General features: G+C 53.4%; 1 protein-coding gene across 11 annotated transcripts in view; it reads left to right on the forward strand.

Annotated features, from left to right (window-relative positions):
• The first annotated feature begins 9,717 nt into the window (after positions 1-9,717).
• DOT1L (DOT1 like histone lysine methyltransferase) overlaps positions 9,718-23,277 on the forward strand; it is a 72,219-nt gene continuing 58,659 nt past the window's right edge. For 4 of the 11 annotated variants that reach the window (XM_056512843.1, XM_056512834.1, XM_056512836.1 and 1 more), the window contains exon 1: positions 9,718-10,080. In XM_056512843.1, coding sequence (XP_056368818.1) covers positions 10,000-10,080 — 81 coding nt within the window. In that variant the 5' untranslated portion in view covers positions 9,718-9,999. Of the gene's footprint in view, positions 10,081-12,709; positions 12,814-23,277 lie in introns of those variants that run through there. The other 7 variants (XM_056512841.1, XM_056512837.1, XM_056512840.1 and 4 more) reach the window with 3 other exon arrangements.

Consider the following 23,277-nt stretch of genomic DNA (forward strand, 5'->3'; position numbering starts at 1 on the left):
ACAGGGGAATACCGTGGGAATGGGGGGTCACTCCATGGGGATGCGGCTCCCTCTGTGAGGCTGGGGGTCCTTCCATGGGGATGGGGGTCCCTCTATGGGAACGAGATCCCTCTGTGGGGATGGGGCTCCCTCTGTGAGGCTCTGGGTCCTCATGAGGCTGAGGGATCCTTCCATGGGGATGGGGATCATTTCATGGGCCTGTGGGTCCTTTCTGAGGCTGAGAGTTCCTGCATGGGGCCAGAGGTCACTCCATGGGGCTGAAGAACCCTCCCTAGGGATGGAGACACCTCCATGGGTCTTCAGGTCGCTGCTGGGGCTGAGAGTCCTCCCGTGGGGTCAGGGGTCCCTCCATAGGGATGGAGACACCTCCATGGGTCTGCAGATCTTTTCTGGGGCTGAGTCCCCCCGTGGGATCAAGGGTCCCTCCATGGGGATGAGGATCTCTCCATAGGGATGTAGATCTTCCGTGGGGTCAAGGGTCCTTCCATAGGGATGGGGATCACCCCACGGGGCTGTGGATCCCTTCGTGGGGCTGCAGGTCTCTCCATGGGGTAGGGCTGGCAGAGCTTCACTTCTTCCCTCTGCCTGTGGGTGTCAGCAGTGGCTGCACAGCCGATAGACCCAAATTTTGTCTTTATTGGGGATGCAGCTCCACAGGCTGCCACACCTGAGCACTCACTAAACACCATCACCCACTTCCCCAGGTCACCAGTGTGGTGTGGGAGCTGTGACAGGTGACATGATGGGTGATGGCCCGGCGGACATGGAGTCTTGTGGGTGTCCCCACACGTGTGGGCACAGAGTGGGCAATGGCTCAGTGTCCCTGTGACCACAGCTTGTCCTCTACTCATGTACCCAGCACGCCTGGACAAGCCCCTACCCTTTGGTGACATGTCCCCACTGAAGGTGAATGGTGACAGGGAGCAGGAGGGGGAAAACAAAATGCACAGGAGCTGCTTTCCCACCCCATCTTCACCATTCCAGAATGGGGAAAGGAGAGAAATAAACAGAAAGCAGCTTGTAAACAAAAAGGAGACATGACCTTGCCAAGATCCACCTGGGATCCCGAGCCACTGCACAAAGAGGGGAAGGAAAAGGATTTCTCTTGCTCCCAGTGTTTTTCCCTTTGCTCTCTGCCTTCAGCCTGGGCTTTGCAGCCTGTTTGTGTTGGCCCCAGGGCAGAGAGAGGAGCCCAGGGTTGTGATAGTTTTATTCAGAAACATCTGCACAGATCAGCCCCTATACAGGAGGTTTCCCTTTTTGAGGGAAAAAATCAAAGGGAAGAGTTGTGTTTGCTGGAGTTCTCATGGTATGGAGAATATCCAGCTACCAGGATGAGGCTGTGCCTGGGAAGGGCTGGCTGTGCTCACCTGTGCTGTCACTGCCCCCTCCACTGTCCCCCTGGCTCTCACTGAGCTACTCTCTGAGGGGATCCCCAAAAACCTTGTGAAAATCCCTTGTTTTAACCCAGTTTGCAGTGGAGCTCAGCCACTGTCACAGTGTCACTTTGTCACACCATCACATTGTCACACCCTCACACCCCCAGGCCAGGGCCAGGCAGGGAAGCCCAGGCTGGGAGGCACAGCACCCCGAGATGTGGGGAACATCTCCTGCAGATGGATTTAGACCCAAGACTTGATCCCTCCTGACTAAATTTCCAAGGATTTCTCCTTCTGAGGCAGCCTGACTTAATTCAGCCTTAAAAATGGAATTTGGGACATTATTGACTTTTTCACTCTTCTTCCTGCTGAAGGGAATGCTGAAGGGTTTGGAATCCTCTTATGATCACCTTTAATTAAGAGCATTGCTTTAAACCTAATTGCTGCCATTGGTGATACCTAAATGTTAAAATTCCCAGCTTTTGCCTTTCTTGGCCTTTGCAGCTCAGATTGTTATTATTTTTTTAATAAATTACGCCACCTCCTGTTTTCCCTGTTGCACTTACGCAGGCAACATTCCCAGGGAAGGAATTTTCCCCCTCCAGCTGCATCTCCAGCCCTGCTGACAGTGAACATCCCTAAGGAATGCTGTGCCTTGGGAGAGCTCTGTAATGAGCTGCTGAGTCCCAGTGTCAGTGGGAAAACACAATCCCGGCCATCACATCCCTGATGGAGCTGGGTCTGAGCTGCTTTTTTGGTTTTTCCCCATGGCAGTGCTTCCAAGAACTTTCCACCCATTCCTGGCACTCAGAGCACTCCGTGGGTTTCACATTTCAGCAAGGTTTAAAGAGGTTGTGCTTGGTTACATTAATTATGATTTTTGTGTAAATTGATCTGAATGAAAGAAACATGAAATTGGGGCTGTTCAGCCTCCAAGGGTCCAGCCAGGGTTCCCATGTCATGCCATGACAGGATGTCCACTTTGGAGTGCTCGTTCTGGGGTGCCCCATGCCTGGGTGCCCATATGGGGTACCTGTGTTGGAGTGTCCTCGCCAGGAATCCCGTGCCAGGATGCCCTTTTTGGGGTGTCCCGTGTTGGGGTGTCCTTTATGGGACACTCAGGTTGGGGTGACTGTGCCAGGGTGCCCTGTCCCCAGGTGACAGTACTGGGGTACCCATTTTGGGGTGCCCATTTTGGGGTGCTTACACTGAGGTGCCCCATGCCCGGGTGCCCATATTGGAGTACCTGTGTTGGAGTATCTTTGCTGGGATACCTGTGTCAGAATGCCTTTTTTGGGGTGTCCCATGTTGGGTTGTCCTTGATGTTCAGGATGGTGTGGCTGTGCCAGGGTGTCCTGCCTTCTGGTGACAATATTGACCCCATATTGGGGCACTCCCATATTTCAGGGTGTCTGTGACAGGATGCCCATTTTGGGCCGCCAGTTTTGAGGTGCATCATGCTGAGTTGCCCCATGCCCCAGTGTCCAGATTGACGTGCTCATATTGGGGTGCCTGTGTTGGAATGTCCTTACCGGGGTGCCCGTTTTGGGATGTCCCTATTGGGGTGCCCTGTCCTGGGTGCCGTTGTCGCGGTGTCCCTGCACAGACCCCGCTCCTCCTGTCCCCGCGAGGTGGCGCCGGCGGCCCGGGAGAACCGGGGGGACACGGCGGGACCTGCCGGGGTGGGGACACGCGTGGGGACCTGCCGGGGCGGAGGACACGCCTGGGGACCTGTATCGGTGGCAGGGAGCTCCCCGCCTTTGAGGGGGGGGTGAGCGATTGATGCCCCATTTTTGGGTGATGGGTGAGCTGTGGCTGGATGGGGGCGGTGGGTTCCCGATTCCCTGTGTGCGGCTGGGGTGCTGCGTCGGTGCTGTCTGGCTGGGAGCGATGGGTGACATTTGGGTGGAGGTGATGGGTGCTCACATTTGGATATGGGTGACCCAAATTTGGCCCCACCCCCGCATTAGGGTGTGGGTGCCGGGTGAGCTGCGGGGTGGGGCGCGGGGGCAGCCGGTGTCCCCGCGGGCCAGGCACGGGGCGGGACACGTGGCCAGCCGGCGCTGCGGGGACAAGGGACCCATTCAGGAGGCTCCGTGTGCCGCGGGTGCCTTCGGGCGCTGCGGGTCCCAGGCGGGTGACTCGGGTCTGGCACGGTCCCCTGGCCCCCACCCAGCCAGAGCCTTTGTCCCCCCACATCCCCTGCTGGAATAGGGGAGGAGCAGGGTTGGAGCCTGAGGGTTAAACACCCGCCTCGTGCTCACAAATTCCACATCTAAGAAAATGCTTGGAATCGGATGCCACTTTTGAGCGGGCCGGCCATGCAAGGTGGAGGGAAGAGCCAGGGAAAAGCTGAGTACTGCGCTCCCTATGCCTGTGAAATGGAGCCAGGATGTCCCCAGCCCTGGCTGCCCCAAAACAAGGGGGCAAAAAAGGGCGAGAGAGGTGGGAGGCAGCAGTGGGGACACCCCAGCCCACCCATAGGAACTGGTTTGGCCTCTCTGTCCCCTCTGGCAGGGGCCAGGGCAGGGCAGAGGCTCCGTGGGCAGCACCAGAGGCTCTCCAGAAGCTCTCTAGCAGTGTGGGGTTAGACACAGCCAGGGCTGCACCATTGAACAGCTCAAGCTCCAGCCCAGCCTAAAGGACCAAATTGAGTTTGTTTTCCCCTGGCAAAGCAGAACTGAGGCAACCCCCAAGGGCTGGGTGGGAGGAAGCCACTGTGTTCTAGTGAAAACATTCCTGGCAGCCTCCCTGGGTTCAGCAGGTGACTCCTCTGCCATAGGCTGTGCCTGGCACAGGCACACGGTGTCCCTGGATTTGTCCATCTCGTTCCTTGCTGAATTTGGAGCTCTGGCTCCTCATGTACAGTGCTCCCATCACTGTGTGAGGAAGGCTCCAGCATGACAGCCATGTCTCCCTAGAGAGACAAAGCTCCCAAACCCAGTTTGAAACCAGTTGAGACCAGTTCCAGGACCAAAAGAGAAATACTGACAACCACAAATGGCTTTAACCTGCCAGGACCTCCACTGGCACCAGCTTTGATGCCTCACCCACCCCAGGTCCTCAGTATCAACAGGAGTCTCAGTGCAGAGGAAACTGTTGCATCAATTTGTTGTTGTGGCAACTGCAGCCAGAGCATCCCTGGAGAGATTTGGCCAGGAGAGTTGGCAGGACAGATGGAAAAGACAGATGTTGCTCCACCATGTGGAAGCAAACTCCCTGGTGCCATGCAGGATCGACCCCAAGAAATTAAAGTGGGGCTTGGAAAATTGCACGTGGGGCGTTGTGCATGAGGGAAAGAAAAGCTGTGCACGGCCATCAGAGCAGGGTGTTGGAGCAGGGAGCTGACTCCATCCCTGGGGCTATGGACCACCAGCATCCTGCCCTGCCACTGCGGGGGCTCCGACTGGGATATTTAATCTGATGGGAACAGACTTGCCTGCATTAACCTGCCTCGTGATCCAGCTTGTTATTGTCAGCTAAATTGGGTCAATGCTGAAGAGGAGCTTTGCTGGAAGGCAGGTTGCACATCAGAGGAGCTGATGTGCTCCTCGAGCTCCTTTGCCAAGCACTAGCCCTGCCCGAGGGTCAATAGACTCATGATCACAATAGAAGCCGACCCCACAGCCCAAGGGCAGTAATCCCGGTGTGGCATGAGCTCTAGAGATGCCTTTGCACGTGGTTTGTGCACAGAGTGCCAGAGCACTGCTTGTGCAAAGTGCCCTTGGGGCATTAATGCCCTCCCTGTGTCCCCCCACGCCTGCACAGGTGGGACCCCATTCCAGGGGATCCCTGGCTGGGGCTGTGTGGGAACAGAGGTGGGATGTGGGTGCAGCAGGGCAGGAGGGGCTGTGCCAGCTGCCTGTGGGCACCAGCTGCCCACTGTACACTCTTGCCAGGGAAATATCTCTTTTCCAGTGCTACAGGAGTGGAGGTGTGTGTATGGAGCTGTGCAGAGCTTCCCCATTCCTCTCTATCCAAACTGGTAAATCTGGTGGTGGCAAAAAAAGTTCAGCTCTGAATTGTGCCAGAATGGAGCCAGGAGCTGCAGCTGGGGCATGCAGCAGGACCAGCACATCTGGGCATGTGATAGGAACTCCCCCCAGAAACCTCCACACCAGAAAAATCCAACTGCTGCCAATTTGTACGTGGATTCTTGATTTTCTGGAAAGGCCAATGCTGCAGGTCACTGCTTGGTGTCCGTGGAAAACCATTGGCCCCTGGCAGGACCCAGCATGTCCTGGTGCAGCACAGAGAGGAGCTGCAGGAGAGCACAAGGTGAGTGGGCAGAGAATCAGGGAGTGCTTTGGGTTGGGAGCACCCTTAAAGCTCACCCAGTGCCACCCCTGCCCTGGCAGGGACACCTCCCACTGTCCCAGGCTGCTCCAGCCCCAATGTCCAGCCTGGCCTGGGACACTGCCAGGGATCCAGGGGCAGCCACAGCTGCTCTGGGCACCCTGTGCCAGGGCTCCCCACCCTCCCAGGGAACAATTCCTGCCCAATATCCCATCCAGCCCTGCCCTCTGGCAGTAGCAGCCATTCCCTGTGTCCTGTCACATGCTACGTGATGTGGTCAGAAGTCCCCCCAAGACATCCAAAAAAGCAAAAATCCAGAGCCGTCTAAGGGGACTGAGTGGCTCCCATGTCTCAGGGGCCAATTCAGCTCACTGAAGCAGCAGAAAACAGGGCATTGCTCTTCCTTGCTTCCTTCTCTTCTTCCAGATGTGAAACTCAGAGAAATCAATGAAAAGATCTCCTGATTCAGGCAGGTGCTTCAGAAATGACCCACGCCCCACTGCCTGCCAGGAGACATCAGTTCCAGCACTGAACCCTTGCATGGTGGCCAGATGGTTGGGATTCATCTGGGAAATCCTGGAAGCTTCCATTACTCTTTATTAGCAGCCCAGGAGCCTGCTTGGGCCACACAAGGACTTGGACGACAAACTGATTAAAGACCAACCTAACGAACTCAAAGAGAATTCTTTAAATGGAGCCCGCTGTGCCTTGGAGAACTCCTGCCATGTCTATTTATTTAAATTTAATGGAATTTTTGTGGTAAGCTAATTAAAAATGAATTGATTATTTAAGAGGCAGTCAGAGCAGTTTAAGCACTGCTGACTTGATGATTTTAGTGTTTTCCTTAGAAAAGTGTTCCTAGCTATGGAGCTTTCTGCACGTATGGACATTTAAGGGGGAGAAAAAGGATATAAAGAGGGGAGTGGATGAGCTTGGAGTCGGCCATGGAATAGTTTCTGGGTTAGGGAGCAGCCATGGCCACAGGAGCAGGGGCACATTCCATCCCCCATCACAGAGCTGTGCAGCTGCCCCCAATAAACAGCTCCTGTCTGTGCTGAAAGCAGAGACCTGTCAGGAAATCCAGGTGTTAAATAATGTACAAAATCCCTCTGCAGGGAATGTCCTGCTCTGGCACTCTCCAGCTCTGGATGCATTTCAGGCACAGTGCATTCCCCGTCTTCCTGTGGAGCACAGGGCCCTAGGCAGTGACCCCAACCCCAGTTTCCAGCCCAAACACTGGATGTCTCCATGCCACATCTCAATCCCAAAGGATTTGCAGAGGTTCACTGAATGCAGGAGGCTTTGCCTGGCCCTGGAGCCACATCCCAGAGCAGGAGCAGAGTAGATGTGATGGCACCAACAGGGGCACCAAAGCTGAGCTCCATGGCCCCCAAGCTCCCCAGCATGGCTGAGCCACATCCTCTCCAGCAGGATAAAAGAATGATGGGATTAATAAACTGGGGACAACAGCCAGGAGAGCCAGATGGCAAAAGCATCCTGCCCCAAGCCATGTTTACTTGTATTTGGCTGAGAAAGTGAGGAACTGCACGGGAAGAAGTTCCCAGCCCACACTGGCACTGCAGGGCAGCAGTTCCCAGCACCACTTCCAGCACCAGTTGAATGGGGTTTTCCTTCCAGGTGCCATCTGGCTCTGCTGGACCTGGCCTGGGCTCACCCATGCCCAGCTGGGCTATGGGCACCTCCTCAGGATGCTGCTGTCCTGCAGGGGTGCTCATCCCCAGCAGACACTGGCTCCCAGCTGCTCTTCCAGCCCTCAGATGGAGCATGGCACCCGGCACGGTGTCACTGTCCCCTGGCCCCCTCCTGCAGTGCGGTGTGAGCAGATGTGACAGGGAGGTTGTGGGTGCTGTGGTGGTGCTGGGTGCTCTTCCCTCGGCGTGCAGGGCAGGGTGCCAGGGCCCCAGTGTCCCCAGAACCCAGGGCAGGCACACAGATACCCTCAGGTTCCAGGACATGGTGGCAGGGCCCCCAGATGTCCCTGCACCCCAGGGCATGTGCATGTCCCCAGAACAGAGAAATTATCACCTGAAAGACTGTGAAGGAAGAAGCTCTGGCCTCATTTTATCGCCCAGCTGGGCACCTATAGACATGCAAACGGTGTCACCTTGCCCTGCGGGCACCTATAGACATGCAAAATGCTGTCACTGAGGCCATCACGGGCCACTATAGAGATGCAGGATGGTGCCACCGCTCCCAGCCCCCACCCAGGACACTTCCCGGCTGGGGTGCACTCAGCCCTACTCCCAGATTACACCCTGTTGTAAAGCTGTAGTTCCCGATGCTGCTCTCGGCAAGCAGTGCTCGGTGTCTGTGGCTGATGGAGCCTGTCCCCGTGTCCCTCCATCCCCGTGTCCCCCTGTCCCGCTGTTCCCGCTGGACACTGCTGCACACAGGGCTCAGCTCTGCTCCCCCATGCCAGTGAAGCTCCTCCCTGGAGCTCTGTAGAGCCCCTTGCACAGCCTGGCACACACAGCCGTGTGCCTGGGGACACGTCCTTGTGCCCCCCGTGTGACACACCCCCCGTGACTGTGACCTGTGGTGCCAGGTGAAGCTCACACGTCACTTGTGTGCAGACTTTGCACCAGGAGCCACATGGGCCTGGGGGCTTGGTCCAGTGACCCAGGAGTGCAGCCTGGTCTCACACATGTGCCAGCCCTGTGCCATCACATGTGTGACAGCCTTGTGCCATCACATGTGTGCCAGCCCTGCACCACCACACAAGTGACCCAGCCCTGCAGGGCCACATGAATGTCCCATGCCAGCCTGGTGCTGTCACATAGAGCTCCCACCTTGGCCTTGCCCCACATGTGGCGCCACTGGGTGCCATACGCCACCCTTGCTGTGTCATGGCAGGGTTCCAGCCTGGCACTGCCCTGAGCGCCTTGTGCCAGCCCCACGCTGTCACATGGAGGGTGCCAGCCTTGTGCTGTCACATGGGTGCTCCATCCTCACACAGACCCTGAGTGCCATGGCCACCTCACCCTGTCTGATGTGTGACAGTGTGGCCCATCCTGCTCCTGTGTGCCATGTGCCACCCTTGCCCTGTCATACGTGTGACAATATGGCCTGTGTTACTCCCATGTGCCACCCTTGGCCTTGTCATGTGTGTCACAGTGCAACGCATTCTGCTCCCATGTGCTGTGTGTCACCCTCACTGTGTCACCCATGTCACACCACAGCCTGTCCTGCTCTCATGTCTCACCCTCTCCCCATCACACATGTGATATCGTGGCCCATCCCACTCCTGTGCCCATGTGCCAACCGTGGCCTTGTCACATGTCATGTCATGATCTGTTCTGCTCCCATGTGCCACCCTTGCCATGTCACATGTGTCACACCACAGCACCTCCTGCTCCCCTGTGCCACCCTGGCCCTGTCACACACATGTCACACTACAGCCCGTTCTGCTCGTGCGTGCTGGGTGCCACCGCTGTGTCACACACGTGTCACACGACAGCCCGTCCTACTCTCATGTGCTAGGTGCCACCCTGGCCCTGTCACACGCGTGTCACACCGCAGCCTGTCCCGCTCCTGTGTGCCATGTGCCACCCTGGCCCTGTCACACGCGTGTCACACTGCAGCCTGACCTGCTCTTGTTGTGCCATGTGCCACCCTGGCCCTGTCACACGCGTGTCACACCGCAGCCTGTCCCGCTCCTGTGTGCCATGTGCCACCCTGGCCCTGTCACACGCGTGTCACACCGCAGCCCGTCCTGCTCTCGCGTGCCGGGTGCCACCCCCGTGTCACACCGCCCTGTCCGGGTGTCCCCGTTCCCGCGCGCGCCGCTCGCCCCCCGCTCCGCGCGCGACCCCCGCCCGCATCCCGCGCGCGGAGAGGGGGGGAGGAGGGGCCTGCGGGTGCGCGCGCGCGAGGGGCCCGCGGGAGCGCGCGCGGTGCGGGGGCAGCTGAGGACAGGGGGGAGGGAGGGAGCGAAGGGAAGGGAAGGGAAGGGGGGAGGGACCGCGGGGCCGCGCCCGCCCCTCTCCCCGCCCGCCCCCTCCCCGCGTCTGTCGCGTCGCTCGGGCCCGGCCCGGCCCGGCCCCGGCGCCTCATTGTGCTTCGCCTCACGCCGGCCCAAGATGGCGGCGGCGCCCGAGAGCCCCGCGAGCCGCCAACGACAATAGAGGGAGGGACGGGACCCGCCGCCCCCCCGGCACCGGCCGCCCCTCCCCGCCGCTCCCGCCGCCCCCCGCCCGCCGCACCGCGCCCACGCCCCCGGCCCGGCCCGGCCGCCGCACCCCGCCCCGGCCGGCCCCTCTAGCATGGTGCGGGGCCGCCGCCGCCTCGTCCTCCGGCTGCCGACATGGGCGAGAGGCTGGAGCTGCGGCTGAAGTCGCCCGTGGGAGCCGAGCCCGCCGTCTACCCCTGGCCGCTGCCCGTCTACGTGAGTATGGCCCGGCCCCGCACCTGCCCCGCACCCTGTCAGCGCCCCCGGCCCTGCCCCGGCCCTGGCAGCCGCCGGGGATCCCTCAGCGCCGGCCCCAGCCGGGATCCAGCGGGGTGATCGCCCCCCGTGCGGGAACCCCCCCGGAGCCCCGGCCCCGGGTGCCGCCGCTGCTCGCCTGGAAGTCAAATCCCCAATTTCATTTTATAATTGGTTGACTAAACCGAAGGGCGGGGAGGAGGAGGACTGGTTAATGAAAAGTTTTCGTGTTTTCCTCGCGCTGGGCTCGTGTAACTGGTTAATAACCGGTGCCTGCTGCGAGCGGGGTGGAATCCAGGGATTCTGCATGGGGGAATAGCGCTTAAATTATGGATGGGCTCCGGTGGTCGTGGGGACCCCCAGGAGCAGCCGCAGAGTGGGAATAAACAGCGGCCAGCGGCGGCTGTGGGTCTGGAGGCAGCGCTGGTGTCTGGGGCTGCCGCCAGTTCCCCTCCAGCCGTGCCCTTGGAGCTCCCCTTTTATTTATCCCGAGCAGAATCCGAGCCAGCCGCAGTCCTCGTGCTTCCAAATAAAATGTCACTTGTCCTTGCTTAGCTACCGAGCGGCGTTTTTCCTTAACTTGCCTGACTTTCCCCCGAGCCCGGACGAGTGATGTGTGACCTTGATAACAATGTCCATGTTCAAATTAGTGACAATCCCACGAGAGGCGAAAGGCTCCGGGGAGGGTATTTTTGGATGTGTGTAGGCTTCCTATCCACCCTTGATCAACAATTTCTCTCCCTACTGCGCGTAGCCCTTCGGAGCACAGTTTGCAGAGGCAGAACGTCTCTCTATATGTTTACTTGGCGCAGGCACTGTTGATTATCCCTGCGTTCCAGGCTGTGCTGTTGTACGTGAGCCGTTTCCCGGCGAGAACACGCTGGGACGCACAGGCTGGGGCAGCTGATACTGCTGATGTTGTTGCTCGCTTTTGGCAATCGCTTGCGTGTGAGTGATTAGGAATATATCGCTCGTGGCAGGGGGAGACGGCTGCCTGCTCCTATCTGCCGCCTGCCTTTCGGGGCTTGCTGCTGTAGCCGTGCCTTTCCAAAACATCCTCCATGCAGGCTGGCGTGCCGTTCCCGGCGTGTCTCCCAGCACACACTGGTTAAACGCAGCTTTTCCTGTTTGGGCAGCTCTGTCAGTGTTGGCGGGCGCGCGCTCCGCTCAAATGTCAGAAACTGAAACTACAAGCGATGACCGGGTTCGGTTTTCCTCGCCAAATATTAACTCGTGTCCCCCCAGCCTCCCCGAGCGGGTTGTGTGAAGCGGAGGTTAAAGATTACGCGGGATAGGGATTGTTCTGGGAGGGAGAGATGGTTTTATGTCTGTTCACAGAGATTCCTACAGGCTTAAAAACCGAACCCCCAACCCTTTATTTTAAGGGTGAAACGTGTGTTTTGCAGCATGGGAAATAAGGATTTAATTGATTTGGGGAAAACTTGAGCAGCTGTTTTTGAGCATGGCAGAATAAATATAATTTCTTCTCAGTTAATCAGAAATGCAGCGGATGGTGGTGGTGGTGCTGGTGGGGAGGGGGTGTTATTCCCCCCATGTACTGAGAAACACCACAAACCCCAAACATCCTGCCATTAAACTGGATGGCAGTTTAATGTCCGCTTGGCATTGCCGGCTCTTGCAGAGCAATTCCCGGGCGGATGGATGTTTCACCCGGAGCCGAGCAGCATCGCGCCCGCAGCTCGGGGAGCGCACTGCCAGGGCGTGCTGGCTCACACGCACACACAGCCCCGGCGCTGGCCGCGGCTCCGGCTGAACCCTGGGGCTCTGCAAACAAACGCTGTGTCCGTGCAGCGCTTGGCCTGCTGACATCGTGCTCTGCTGAACTGCAGCCGCGCTTTCCCCGCGCTGGCGCGGCCCCGAGTGCCGGCAGAGCTCGGCTCGCTTTGACGTAAGCAGAACATTTCTTAGTTTCACCGCTCGTGGTTCCGAGGAAGCAAGGTGGGATAGCTGAGAGGAGGGAAAAAACCACATCACGCTTCAATGAGTTTTATTTAGCAGCGTTCTGGTCGCTTCCTGTTGTACTCTATGAGATGTGTTTTCCGAGGAGAGTTGTAGGAAAAGGGAACGGGAAGCTCACGGTCCCGGCTGGTTATTTTTGGTGAGTGCAGCAGCAGGGGCAGGGAATCATCTTTCCCAACATCCGAGGCTGTGTAGTGTGAACCTGCTGCGTGCCCGGGCTCCGTGGTGTGACGTAACCCTGCCTTGAGTAACTTGGCTATTTTTATTCCCTTACTACATCTTAAATTAGCGGCGTCAGTGTTGCTGCGTTGAAGGCTGGTCTCTCCTGTTAATGAACGCCTGGATTAATACAGTGTCTCTTTATTGCTGGGTCGCTGCTTATTTCGTGTATAATAGGAAAAGTGGGGTCTCTCCAGACTGCTGAGTCCGGATAATAGCCCGGCTGACAACCCAGCGCTTGTTGGGATGCTAAAAGAGCCGGGGAGGCTGATGTGAAACATGTATTTCCCTCCGAGTCTAATTAGGGCCGTGGGAGGAGAGAGAGCGGCGGCGGTGCTGCAGCTCCAGCCTCCCACTGGCTTCCACACAAAACTGAAAGTGCGGCTCCTTCCCCCGCCTTCCGCCCCTCAAAGGAAAGGCCACGCTGCCCTAATGAAGCCGTGGTGAGCCGTGCTGGCCGTGCCACACTGTGATGAGTAAGTTGAATAGTGCATGGTGAGTAATCTCTCCTCATGACTCACAAAATATTTTCTGATGTTGACCTCTGTTTTTGTGACTGCCCCGCTTAATCAGAGCTGAAGTGAGTGTACTCTTTTGTGCGCTGCTCAACTCCTCGGCTCCCACGTACCTGCCCCACTTTTTGGCCGTACCGGGTTGTCAAGAGACCCGGGATACAGTGTTAAAATTTTAATTTTGATACTACGAAAGATACAGGCCTGGGTAAAGGAAGTATTTGAGTGAGAGACCGGAGTTAATGGAGTTAAAGGTCTTAAACAGGCTAATGCTGGTGGAGAGTGGCATTTTCAGCCATACTTCAAGTATTGATAAGAATCACTTGGTACTCATTACTTAGCTCTGAAGGGTACAAGGGCTGAAATCCCCTTGTGTAGTTTTAAGACTTGCAGATATTTAATTTTCCTCCCTGAGAATTTTTCTTAAAATGGTTCATTTTCTTGTCTCTGACTTTTACTATAATTAAATTTGAATGTGGGTTAGGTTTAAATGTGGAGATCTTTTGTTTTATACCACAGTAAGGTCTGCCTGACCTGTGAGGTGTCTCAGGTTGTACTTTGAACTCCTGACAAGTTCCTGTATCGAGTCTCACAAGCTGTTGTGTGTGCTGGAGGGAGAAAGGGGTGTTGTGGGGTGGATCAGCTCTAGAGTCTGGTCTGGCAGGGTTCTGCTGATATATCTGTGGCACCAGAGAGGGATTGCTTGCACAGAGGGCTGAGCAGCAGGAGGTTCAGAGTTGCTGGAGCTGATAATTGCCCCAAAATCGATGTTTGCTGGACTGCACCCTATTGCAGCCCAGAGTTGGTAAATGTGGAAAAGCCTGTTTGCAGTCTGTCAGAGACAGGACACTGCTTCATTCATTGGCTCTTCTTGAGGCCTGCACTGCTGGGGCTGCCAGAGTGATCAGTGTCAGTGTGAGTGGGGACAGGAGGCACAGCCAGGTGCTGGGGGACAGGCTGCTTGTTCTTGGCCCTTGGGCAGGTGACTTGCTGCCTGTCATGGTCAGTAGGGTGCAAGTCCTTTCCATTTTCAGGATGAGACACCTGCCTGTTGTGCTCTGTTCCCTGCAGGGTGACATTCCCATGGAAGGTGGCTGCAAGTGTCAGTGTGCATCAGGTTGTTGTGGGTTGTGTTCTCTCCCTGTTTGACTTGCAAGGGCAGGGGGGCTGAGGTGTGACAGCACCTGGGAACTCCTCCTGTAGCCCCTGGGGATCCCAGTAGGGTACTCTGAGAATCATGGGATGGTTTGGCTTGGAAGAGTCCTTAAAGCCCACCTTGTTCCTCCCCCTATTCCAGGCTGCTCTGAGCCCTGCCCAAGCTGGCTTTGGACACTTCCAGGGATGCAGCAACCACAGCTGCTCTGGGCAGCCTGTGCCAGGGTCTCACCACCCTCACAGCCAGGAATTTTTCTTCTGCCCTGGTTACCATATGGTAATACCATTATTTTTCATGTACCAATTTTTTTGCCTTCTTCCAGCCTTTGACTCTGTCCCAGGATGGGACAGTCCTGGTTGTGCCACTGTGCACATAGTACCTGGGTAAGGTGCCTCTGCCCTGAGCTGCTGGAGCTTAAACCTCCAAATTAGCACCTGTGATGGGAAGTCTGGCTTGAATAATTAATTTGTTTATGTTCCTCATTGTTACTGCTGACATTCCACTCAGCTGTGATGGCAAGAAAATTCTCATTTTCTAATTGAATGTTGTCAGAGCATCGCCCTACACCTGGAGGTGTGTTTGTGGCTGCTACTGGGAGTAATGGGATACAAGCTGCTTCTTACTAGATTTTGTACAGGTGGGAGGGTGCAGAGTGTGGGTTTTGGATTTTTTTTCCCCTCCCTACTGTTGTGATCCAGCTGATACCGTTCTTTCACCAAAGGAATGTGCTGTGCAGGGAGACCTCAAGGGCAGGGAGTGTTAATGAAAATCACAGCCCAGCGGGGATTGTCACCTTTGAAATTAAAGATCAACAGTGGAGATGAATAGCAGACCTTGCTTGAGAATTTAATCCTCTTTTTTTCGTGCATGTCACTCAGCTTTTCTGGGTAGAGTTTCTGTGATGCCTGGCTTTGACTTCCCAGGCAGGTGTGGGAGCACTCAGTGCCATAGAATGGTGCTGTGGGTGAATTTGAGAAGGACCGAAAGAAGAGCTAAATTGTTCCCTCGGGGCTAGAGCTGCCCTGCTGCTGAGGGTGGTCCTGTGCATCCTGCCCTCTGCCACGGGTCCATCCCATCCCATTCCATACCCCAGTGCACTCCTGGGGATGAGCTGATGGAAAACACGTTTTTCTCGTGCTCCTGCGCCTTCCCTGGGATCAGCCTGTGCTGGAGGGGGAAGGTGAAGCCCTCCCGGTCCTGCCTGCCCTCGGGAGCTGTGTGTGGGGCGGCTCTGGGAACGGGATCGCTGGAAATATCTGGGCTGGAAAGAAATGTTGCAGTGTTTTCAGCGGCGGCCCCCCCGCCCTGCTGTGTGAAATGTGAGTCAGGGCCTGCCCGGGGCAGCCGGCCCTGCCGAGGCGGCAGAGGAGGAGGAAACTGTTGCTGCCTTTGCCAGGCAAAAACCTCCTCACCCCCTGAGTAATAGCCCAGAAATTCGGCAGCCGTGGCTGAGTCCGCGGGTTTTCCCCGTTGCTGTTGATGCAGCTTGTTGGGAAATGCTTGTGGGGATGACTAATCACTTCGAAAAGCTTGTCTAGCGAAGGAAAGGTTTGAACACTTGAGCACAGTTCCGATTTCTCAGCACCTCTCTCTCTCTGCCTGCCCTTCCCAGTTGTGAAAACACCTGGAGTGGGGAGAGCGAGCAGCGTGAGACTGGGAAATATTGACTCAGTCATTTCACAAGCGCTTGAGATTCTCTGCTGCCCAGCAGATCACACAGTTGGCACAATTGCATCACTTTTTCTGCCCTTTCCCCGGTGCCACAGGGACTCTGGATGTGCTCTTGGGGGGCAGAAGAGCCCTACAGCGTTAATTGTGCAGCACGTGGGCAGCACACAAGAGCAGTTTCCTTCTGGGCTTTACCCTTTGAAGTAGAACTTGCCCCGAGTGACAATCGGTGCTTGTTCAGTTCTCAAACTCCTTTTGTTCCAAGCTCTGACCCGGTAGATACAAGATAAATCATGAGTTCACTTAACAGACATTTTCCCCCCCAGTTTGAAAAGTGAAAGTTGGTCTCTTGCCTCGCATCTTAAGACCACACTAGTATTTATTTTTTTATATAACTGATTGATCTGAAAGGCAACTGTTGAAAGGCAGAGTAGCTGTCCAAGATTGCTTGTTTTCCCCCTTTCATTCATCAGCAGAGGAGTGAGGATTAATGTTCTTGTCCCAGCCAGAGTTCCAGCTCAGGCAATTCAAATTTATCTACCTAAAAATTCACCCATCAGCTCCAGTTGGACAGAGCACTGGAAGCTTTCAGTGTGCCAAGGGAAATCCATGCCCCCACATGCAGCTCCAGCTCTTGTCCTTCCTGGCAGCCTTATTATATATGGAGATGATCATCCTTTCAAGTCCCAGATACGGGACTGAATTGTGTTGCCTCTGGGAATTTAGGCAAAATATCTTACCTCTTGGTATGTGAGATTTATGAGGGATTTAATCACCCTTCTCCCCAGACATCCATATGTCTACTTTTGTACTCTTCCTTCCTTCTTTTCCCCCTTTCTCATTTACTTGCTTTTTTTTTCTTCCTGCTTTGAGTTAACCTTTAACTGTCTGATTAAAGTTTTGCACTGTAATGGTCAACACAAGGACCAACTGTGGGGTGAATTTTTTTTGTCCCTTGCAATGTCTTTTATCACAGACTGATAATCATAAAGTGTCTCAACGTATTTTTGCTTCAATTGTTTTCTCCTTCCTAACAGAAGGATCCACAGAAGGAGGAAATGTTCATGTTAGGAATTGTGAACATATTTACTTTCATGGTAATTATTAAAGACAAAACTAACTCTGAAGAAGAACAAGAAATAAAACTGAATAGAAAAGTTGGCCACATGCTGCTAGAGCTATCAAATCAAGTAGGGACTATTTTTAGAGCAAAGGAAGAGGGTGAGTATATTTTACAGCAGGAAATGATGGTTTCATAGATAGGAGCAGATCTGTGAATAACGAAAAAGTTCCTGTTGAGAGTATTTTGGTTTGTTTCATTTCACGAGTGAATGAGAGGTTTCTAAAAATTTACACTGAGAGAACTTTGTAGTGTTGGGTGAAAAATCTAAGGAACTACTAAGGACAGATAAATGAAGCATTGGAAAACTTTTCTGAACCAAATGCTACAGAAAGTTCCGAATTAAGTTTCTTAGTAAAAATTGGTGGGTTTTAATAGTACTTGTTATTTTCTGTGTACTGTGAAGGGCACTTTCCTGATGTTTTGGCATTAATGTGTCATCTACTTCTTGGAGCTCAGCAATATTATTAATATTTGACACTTCTTAAATTCCTACAACTGTGAGCTTTTGAGGCTTCTTGTTCACTCCTCAGCTGAATTCCCACTGGGCTTCCCACATCTGTTGGCAACAAGACCTGGCTCAGGGTGGCCTCTGGACCTGGGTTTGGAGTCTTTGTGGATCTTACCTTGGCTCCCATCCCTGCTCATTACAGCAAACAGTCATTTGAAATTCTGCAATCTGTCAAGAATGCAATGTAATATTGTAGGGTCATTTATAAGTCTTTAAAGTAAAAGCTTGTGGAAATGATTGGTGGCTGGAAGTTGATGTCTTCTGCTCCACAAGTTGAAGCTTATAAAGGAAAATCCATATGTATTCTTTGTTTTGTTTTGTTTTTGTACCCAACAAAACTCCACACCCACTGGGCTTCAGAAAGAGCACAAGGTTTTATTGCTAATTTCTATTATATGGAATATTTATGTGTGTTAATTAGGAGCAGGATTTCTGAGCTGTCCAAGACTGAGTTATCTTTACAGAACATGAAGTGGTTATTTAAGCTGTTGTCTCACCAGTTTTCCCTGCAGGAGATGGGGCTCAGGCTGTACCCTGAGCTTCCTCCAGCTCCCACTGAGGGTGGGGGAAAACCCTGGGCTGGAGCAGGAGATGGTGGCTGCTTTCAGCACCAGCAGTTTTGGGACTGTGTGTTCCTTTGTTCCCTGGTTCTGTGTTTGTTCCTGGCAGTGTGGGTGATCAGGGGTGTCCTGTGCTCCCCTGTACCTGCACCAGTGGGGCATTTCCCTGCTAGCACAGGCTGTGGCTCCTGGGGAGGAGCAGGTTTGCAGCTGGCACATCTGCAGGTAGGAATGACTTGTCATCTCTGTTCCCTTGTGCCTGAACTGCTCTCAGTGTTTGTGAGCTGCTTGGTTGAAAGGGAACTGAGGCAAAACCCCCCAAAGGTTTAGTTTTAGTTTAGGCCTCCCCTGCCTTTGCTGTGTGTGAGCACAGGCACTGCTGGCCCAGAGCAGGAGGTGACTTTTGGGGAAGTGGTGGCAGGGCAGGTGGCTGGGTGGGGTTAAACTGTCTGTGACATGGTGGCAGGGCTGCCTTCCCCTGCTCCAGGGGGTGAAAGCCCAGCAGTTCCCTCTGTCCCAGAACAAGCAGTGCTGGCTTCTTGTGCTTGTTCTGGGGAGCATGCACATGGGATCACCACAGCATCTGCCCAGCTGTGGGCAGGGTGTGTCACTGCCCAAAACTCACCTGGGAGGGCAGGAGGTCACACCAGTGAATTACAGTTCTACCAAAATCACTGCATCCCCCTATGTATTCTGTTAATGTTAGAATACATTATGTTATGTATTCTAACATAAGCATTATTTTAAGCTGTTTTTTTTTTTGCATAGTGGAATTATTTCTTTTGTGTGGCTCATGCTGAGGAAGCTCATCCTGCTGTGGCTGCCCTGTGTGGCTCCAACACTCCTGCAGGCTGACTGCATGTGAGTGGATTGCCCCAGCCCCTCCTGCAGTACCAGGGGAACCATTCCCTCCTGCATGTGTGCAGTGTCTGGAGCAACAGTTGGGATTGCTGTGTGGAAAGGCAGAACTGTTACTGTGGTTGGAGTAGTGGCAGTGAAAGTGCAATCCCTGTTGCAACCATGCTGAATGATTATCCAGAGCAGTTTGAATCTTCTTTCCCAATGCCTGTTTCCTTTGTTAGTTTATTTTGGATCCTGGGCCAACCTTTTCTTTTTATTTAAATGTCCTTATGTAGTCATCAAGGAGTCCATAGTGACCACCATGTTTTCCATCTGGTTTTGTGTGACAGTAACTTAGAAACTGTTGAAACTACCTCAGGCTTGTAAGCCTCCTGCTGTGTGGGAGATGGGCTTCCAAATGCAGTCTTGGGAGCTCTTCCTTGCCTTGTCCTTTCTTCCCTGGAACCGGGAGGAAAAACATGGATACAAGTTGTTCTCTTCAGGAGATCTCTTTTTATACATTCTAATAAAAATGTATTCTTGTGAAATTCCCTGTGCTTTCCTGATTAAGGGAATGACAGTAATTGGTTGGTTCAGAGGAGAGTTTTGATCCTTGCCTCTCTTGGTAAGAAAAATTGTGCTGTGGCTGTTGCCATGGAAGTTAAAATGGCCCAACTTGATTTGGGATAAGATCTGGTAATGTTAAACCGAGTCTTGCTCTCCAGTATGGAATACTGCAAGGAGCAGGCTTTCCCTTTCCCTAACTCAAGGTTTGACTGGTACTGGAGCACAAGGCAAACACCTGAAAATGCAGAGTGGTGGAAGGCAGAGCTGGCAGGACATGGAGCCTGGGATCTTCCCTGCATTGAGCAGCTCCTGGCTGCTGCAGTGGCTGGAAGTGCTTTGGCTTTTCACAGACTTGTGACCCTGTGCTCAGGTGTGTTGGCCAAGGATGTGCTCTGGCAGGACTGTGCTGGTGGGTCTCTAGGTGGGTTAAGTGAAATGAAACCCTGTGGGAGGTGGAACACGAACTTCTGATGGGCTGAAATCCCTGGTTTGGGAGGGCATCCATCTGTGTGCCATGCAGGATGCTGGCTCTTTCCTGGCTCCCAGGGAAGCTGCAGCTGCTGTGCCTCGAGTTGCCTTTCCTGGTGTCCAGAGAAACCCTTATCATCCTCCCCAGATGGAGGGAAGTGAGGGGCTTGAAAGAGGCACTTGTCCCACCAGCCTTCTGCAAGATTGATTGGCTTTTCCTAATCCATCTTTTTGATCTCTGCTAACCATCTTGTCTGCAGCTGTAACATCCTCTCCTTTGGATTTATGGACTGCTGCCTGGGGAGAGAGAGCTGCCACTGCAGGCAACCAAGCTGTTGTTTAAACCCAGGGGCTGGTGGGACTGACCTCTTTTGTTTTGCAAGTTAAATGGGTCGTGTGGAGATCAGAATTTGGCAAATCCAAATGACTTCTGTTAATCCATGAGTGGGGTCAGTGTTCAGGATTTGGGAGGAGCTGGTTTTACATTGGAGTGCTGGAAGTGTATCCAGACAGGGTCATTAAAAGGTACACAAGTGTTGCCATTGATTTATTTGTAACTGGCTCGTTTCAGCTTTGGTTTTCACACATCTGGTGGGCAGGAGAAAGCTGTAGGAGATCTGTCCCTCCTGCTCTGCCCCTGCTTGACCACAGCTGCTTTTCACATTTCTGAAGAGCTGCTTGGGTCACCTGGCCTGGTTTTAAGGGAGGAAGTGTGGTCTAGTGAGTCAGAACTGGCTCTGAAAGGGCAAGGTTTGCTTTGGTGTGAGACAGTAAAGTCTGGGCAGCCAAAGCTATACCCAGAAATGCTCCTGCCTATGAAGAGGACATAAGGGTCATAAAAGTCTCTGTGTGGTTCTGGGACAGTGAAAGATTGAGGGAGCCTAAGCAGTGTTGACTTTTTTTTTTTTTTTTTTTTTTTTTTTAAAGAACTTATCCAGATTTTCAGACCATTTGTTCACTGCTCAGGTCTGCAGGCTTTTTACCTTTTCATTGCCTGTGCTGTGTGGATGGCCAGATCTCACAAAGATCCTACTTGCAGAGACTCATGGAATCCCAGAGTTGGGTTGGAAGGGACCTTAAAGCCCATCCAGTCCCATCCCTGCCATGGGCAGGGACACCTTCCACTGTCCTGGGTGCTCCAAGCCCTGTCCAGTCCAGATGAGGAGTAACTTGGCATGTGGGGAAATAAAATTTAGAAAACTATGATGTTCACCCTCAAGCCCCAGTTTAGGCTTACCCCAAGGCTAAGCACAGTTTCATAAGAAGAACCCAAATAAAAAAAAAAAATATAAATTTGGAAAGGTACTGGGGGGGTATTTCTTGCTTCAGGCAGTGCTGGCTGTCCAATTTAACTGAACAAGTTCTTTGTGCTTGGGGGTGGAAACCAGAACGTTTAAAACTGTTGCTTTAGGTTATAGATTCACTTTAGACTGGGGATTGTTGCACTGGTGGTTACCTGTTCTATACAAACACACCCAGGAGTCTGGGATGTGGTACTGGAACACAGAATTGAATCAAAATCTTGCCATTTAAGTATCCTAAGGGATGTTAGTTTGAAAATTTGATGTAACCAAAGCAGCCCACACCTGGAGGAGGAGAATTTGTTTTCTGGGGGAATTACAAACCTTTCCAACAGCCAGCTTGTAGCAAAAATGTTGCAAACTCTAATTTACACCTTACCTTGCTCTAGTAGAGGGTTCTGTGGAATTGCCTGATTTGGCTGTTTTTAGTAGGAGTTTGGTGCTTTGTGGAGCAAAGTTGTGCAGATAACTGAGCTGTGGCTGGTGCTGATCATGTCCTGCACACTGTGCTCTGTGTGGACAATGTGTTATTGGGGCTGCTTCAGTTTTCTCACCCTGCTGGCAGAGGAGGAGCTGTGAGTGCTGCTGGGTCCTGGAATATCCTGAGCTGGATCCCTCATGGATGATCAGTGCAGCCCCTGGCCCTGCCCAGCCCCCAACAGCCCCACCCTGAGCATCCCTGAGAGCGCTGTCCAAACGCTCCTGCAGCTCTGGCAGCTTTGGGGACCATTCCCTGGGGAGCCTGGGCAGTGCCCAGCACCCTGAGTTCTGGGCATATTGGTGGTTTTTAAATTTGAGTTAACAAACAAAGGATGTGATTATAGAAAAGGGTGATGGTTGCTTCAATATACATATTTGGAAAAAGCTTTTGGGCACTGTCTTATTTGGCTTTCAAATCACATATTAGAGCTTCCCATATCTGCAAAATACAAAAGGTCTTTTTTAATGAGGAGATAAAGGGGAAGATTGAACTCTTAAAATTTGCTCTGTGGTCCAACCCCCATGGCCTGGAGGGTGGCAGGAGTTGGTGTCTGTAGGAGGACTCAGCTGGGTGTGTGGGGCAGGAGCTTTGTGTGCTGGCAGCACTGGTGTGCTCAGTTACAGCACTGGGGGTTCCTGGCTCCAAACTCCTGTGCTCAGTTGTAGGAACACGTGGATGGAGAAACCTGCTGTAGGAATTGGAAGTGTGAAGCTGTTCATTCCTGCTGGCTGAAACTGCTCCACTGTGTTCCACAGAATGTTGGATGCTCTTTGAAGAGACTTTTGAGAAAGTGTCTGCTTTCTTTCTGTTATTTTTTCCAATGAAATATCTTGGCAAAAACTATTGAACTTTCTCTGGGAACTCATGTTTCAATTTAAAATTCAGGTCGAAGACCAGAACTCTGTGAAAAGTTCAGCTGGAGAGGGTTGGCTGTAACAACTCAATGTATGTTTGAGCTTGGTTTGTTTAAAACTTGTTGTGAAGAGCTTTGGGCAGCCTCAATAATTACTGCAACTCTTTAAATACTTTCCACATTAAAAAGATAAGGGTGGTTGTGAAAAGCTTCCATTTATGTGGCTCAGAAGATTCCAAGGGCCTCTCAAACGACAGAAATTCAGGAACATTGGAAAGTACATCCAGGCCAGGAGCAGCACGTAGTGTGCTCCTTCCCCTCCAGAGCAGGGAGGAGGGAGGGAGGGAGAGCAGCCTGGAGCAGGGGAGGGTGAATGGAGCTGCTCTTTGTGACAGGGAGCACCGTGGTGGCATCATCTCATCTCATCTCATCTCATCTCGTGACTGGGAACAGAGCACAGAGGCTGCTTGAGCCTCAGCCAAAAGGCTGCAGCACGCAGGATTCCAGGGTTGATGGAGTCTGTGGGAGGCTCTTCCCCAGGAGGTTCCACTGCCAAGCCCTGTGGGTGTCAGAGTCCAGCACGACACACGAGCACAACCTGCTTGCAACCTGAGTCATGGGCACTGCAGCTGGGAAAAATAATATAAAACAGCTGAACTGAGCCCAAAACCCCAAACTCAGAGCCATGGCTGAGTTGGAGAAGCTGCAGGCCACCTTTGGGGGTGCAGGGCTGGCTGGTGGCTGAGCAGGGTAAGGTTGATGAGGCTGCTGGTGCTGCAGCAGAGCTGTCAGCAATCACCATCAGTCCTCCTAAGCTGCTGGATTCAGTGTTCATCCCCTGGGGATCCAGAGGAGTTAAAGCTGCTGCTCTGAGCTCTGTGTCTGACCTGGAGCAGTGCATCTGTTTGGGATGCTGATGGCG

The sequence above is a fragment of the Oenanthe melanoleuca genome, chromosome 28 (genome assembly GCF_029582105.1).
Source record: "Oenanthe melanoleuca isolate GR-GAL-2019-014 chromosome 28, OMel1.0, whole genome shotgun sequence".
NCBI lineage: Eukaryota > Metazoa > Chordata > Aves > Passeriformes > Muscicapidae > Oenanthe > Oenanthe melanoleuca.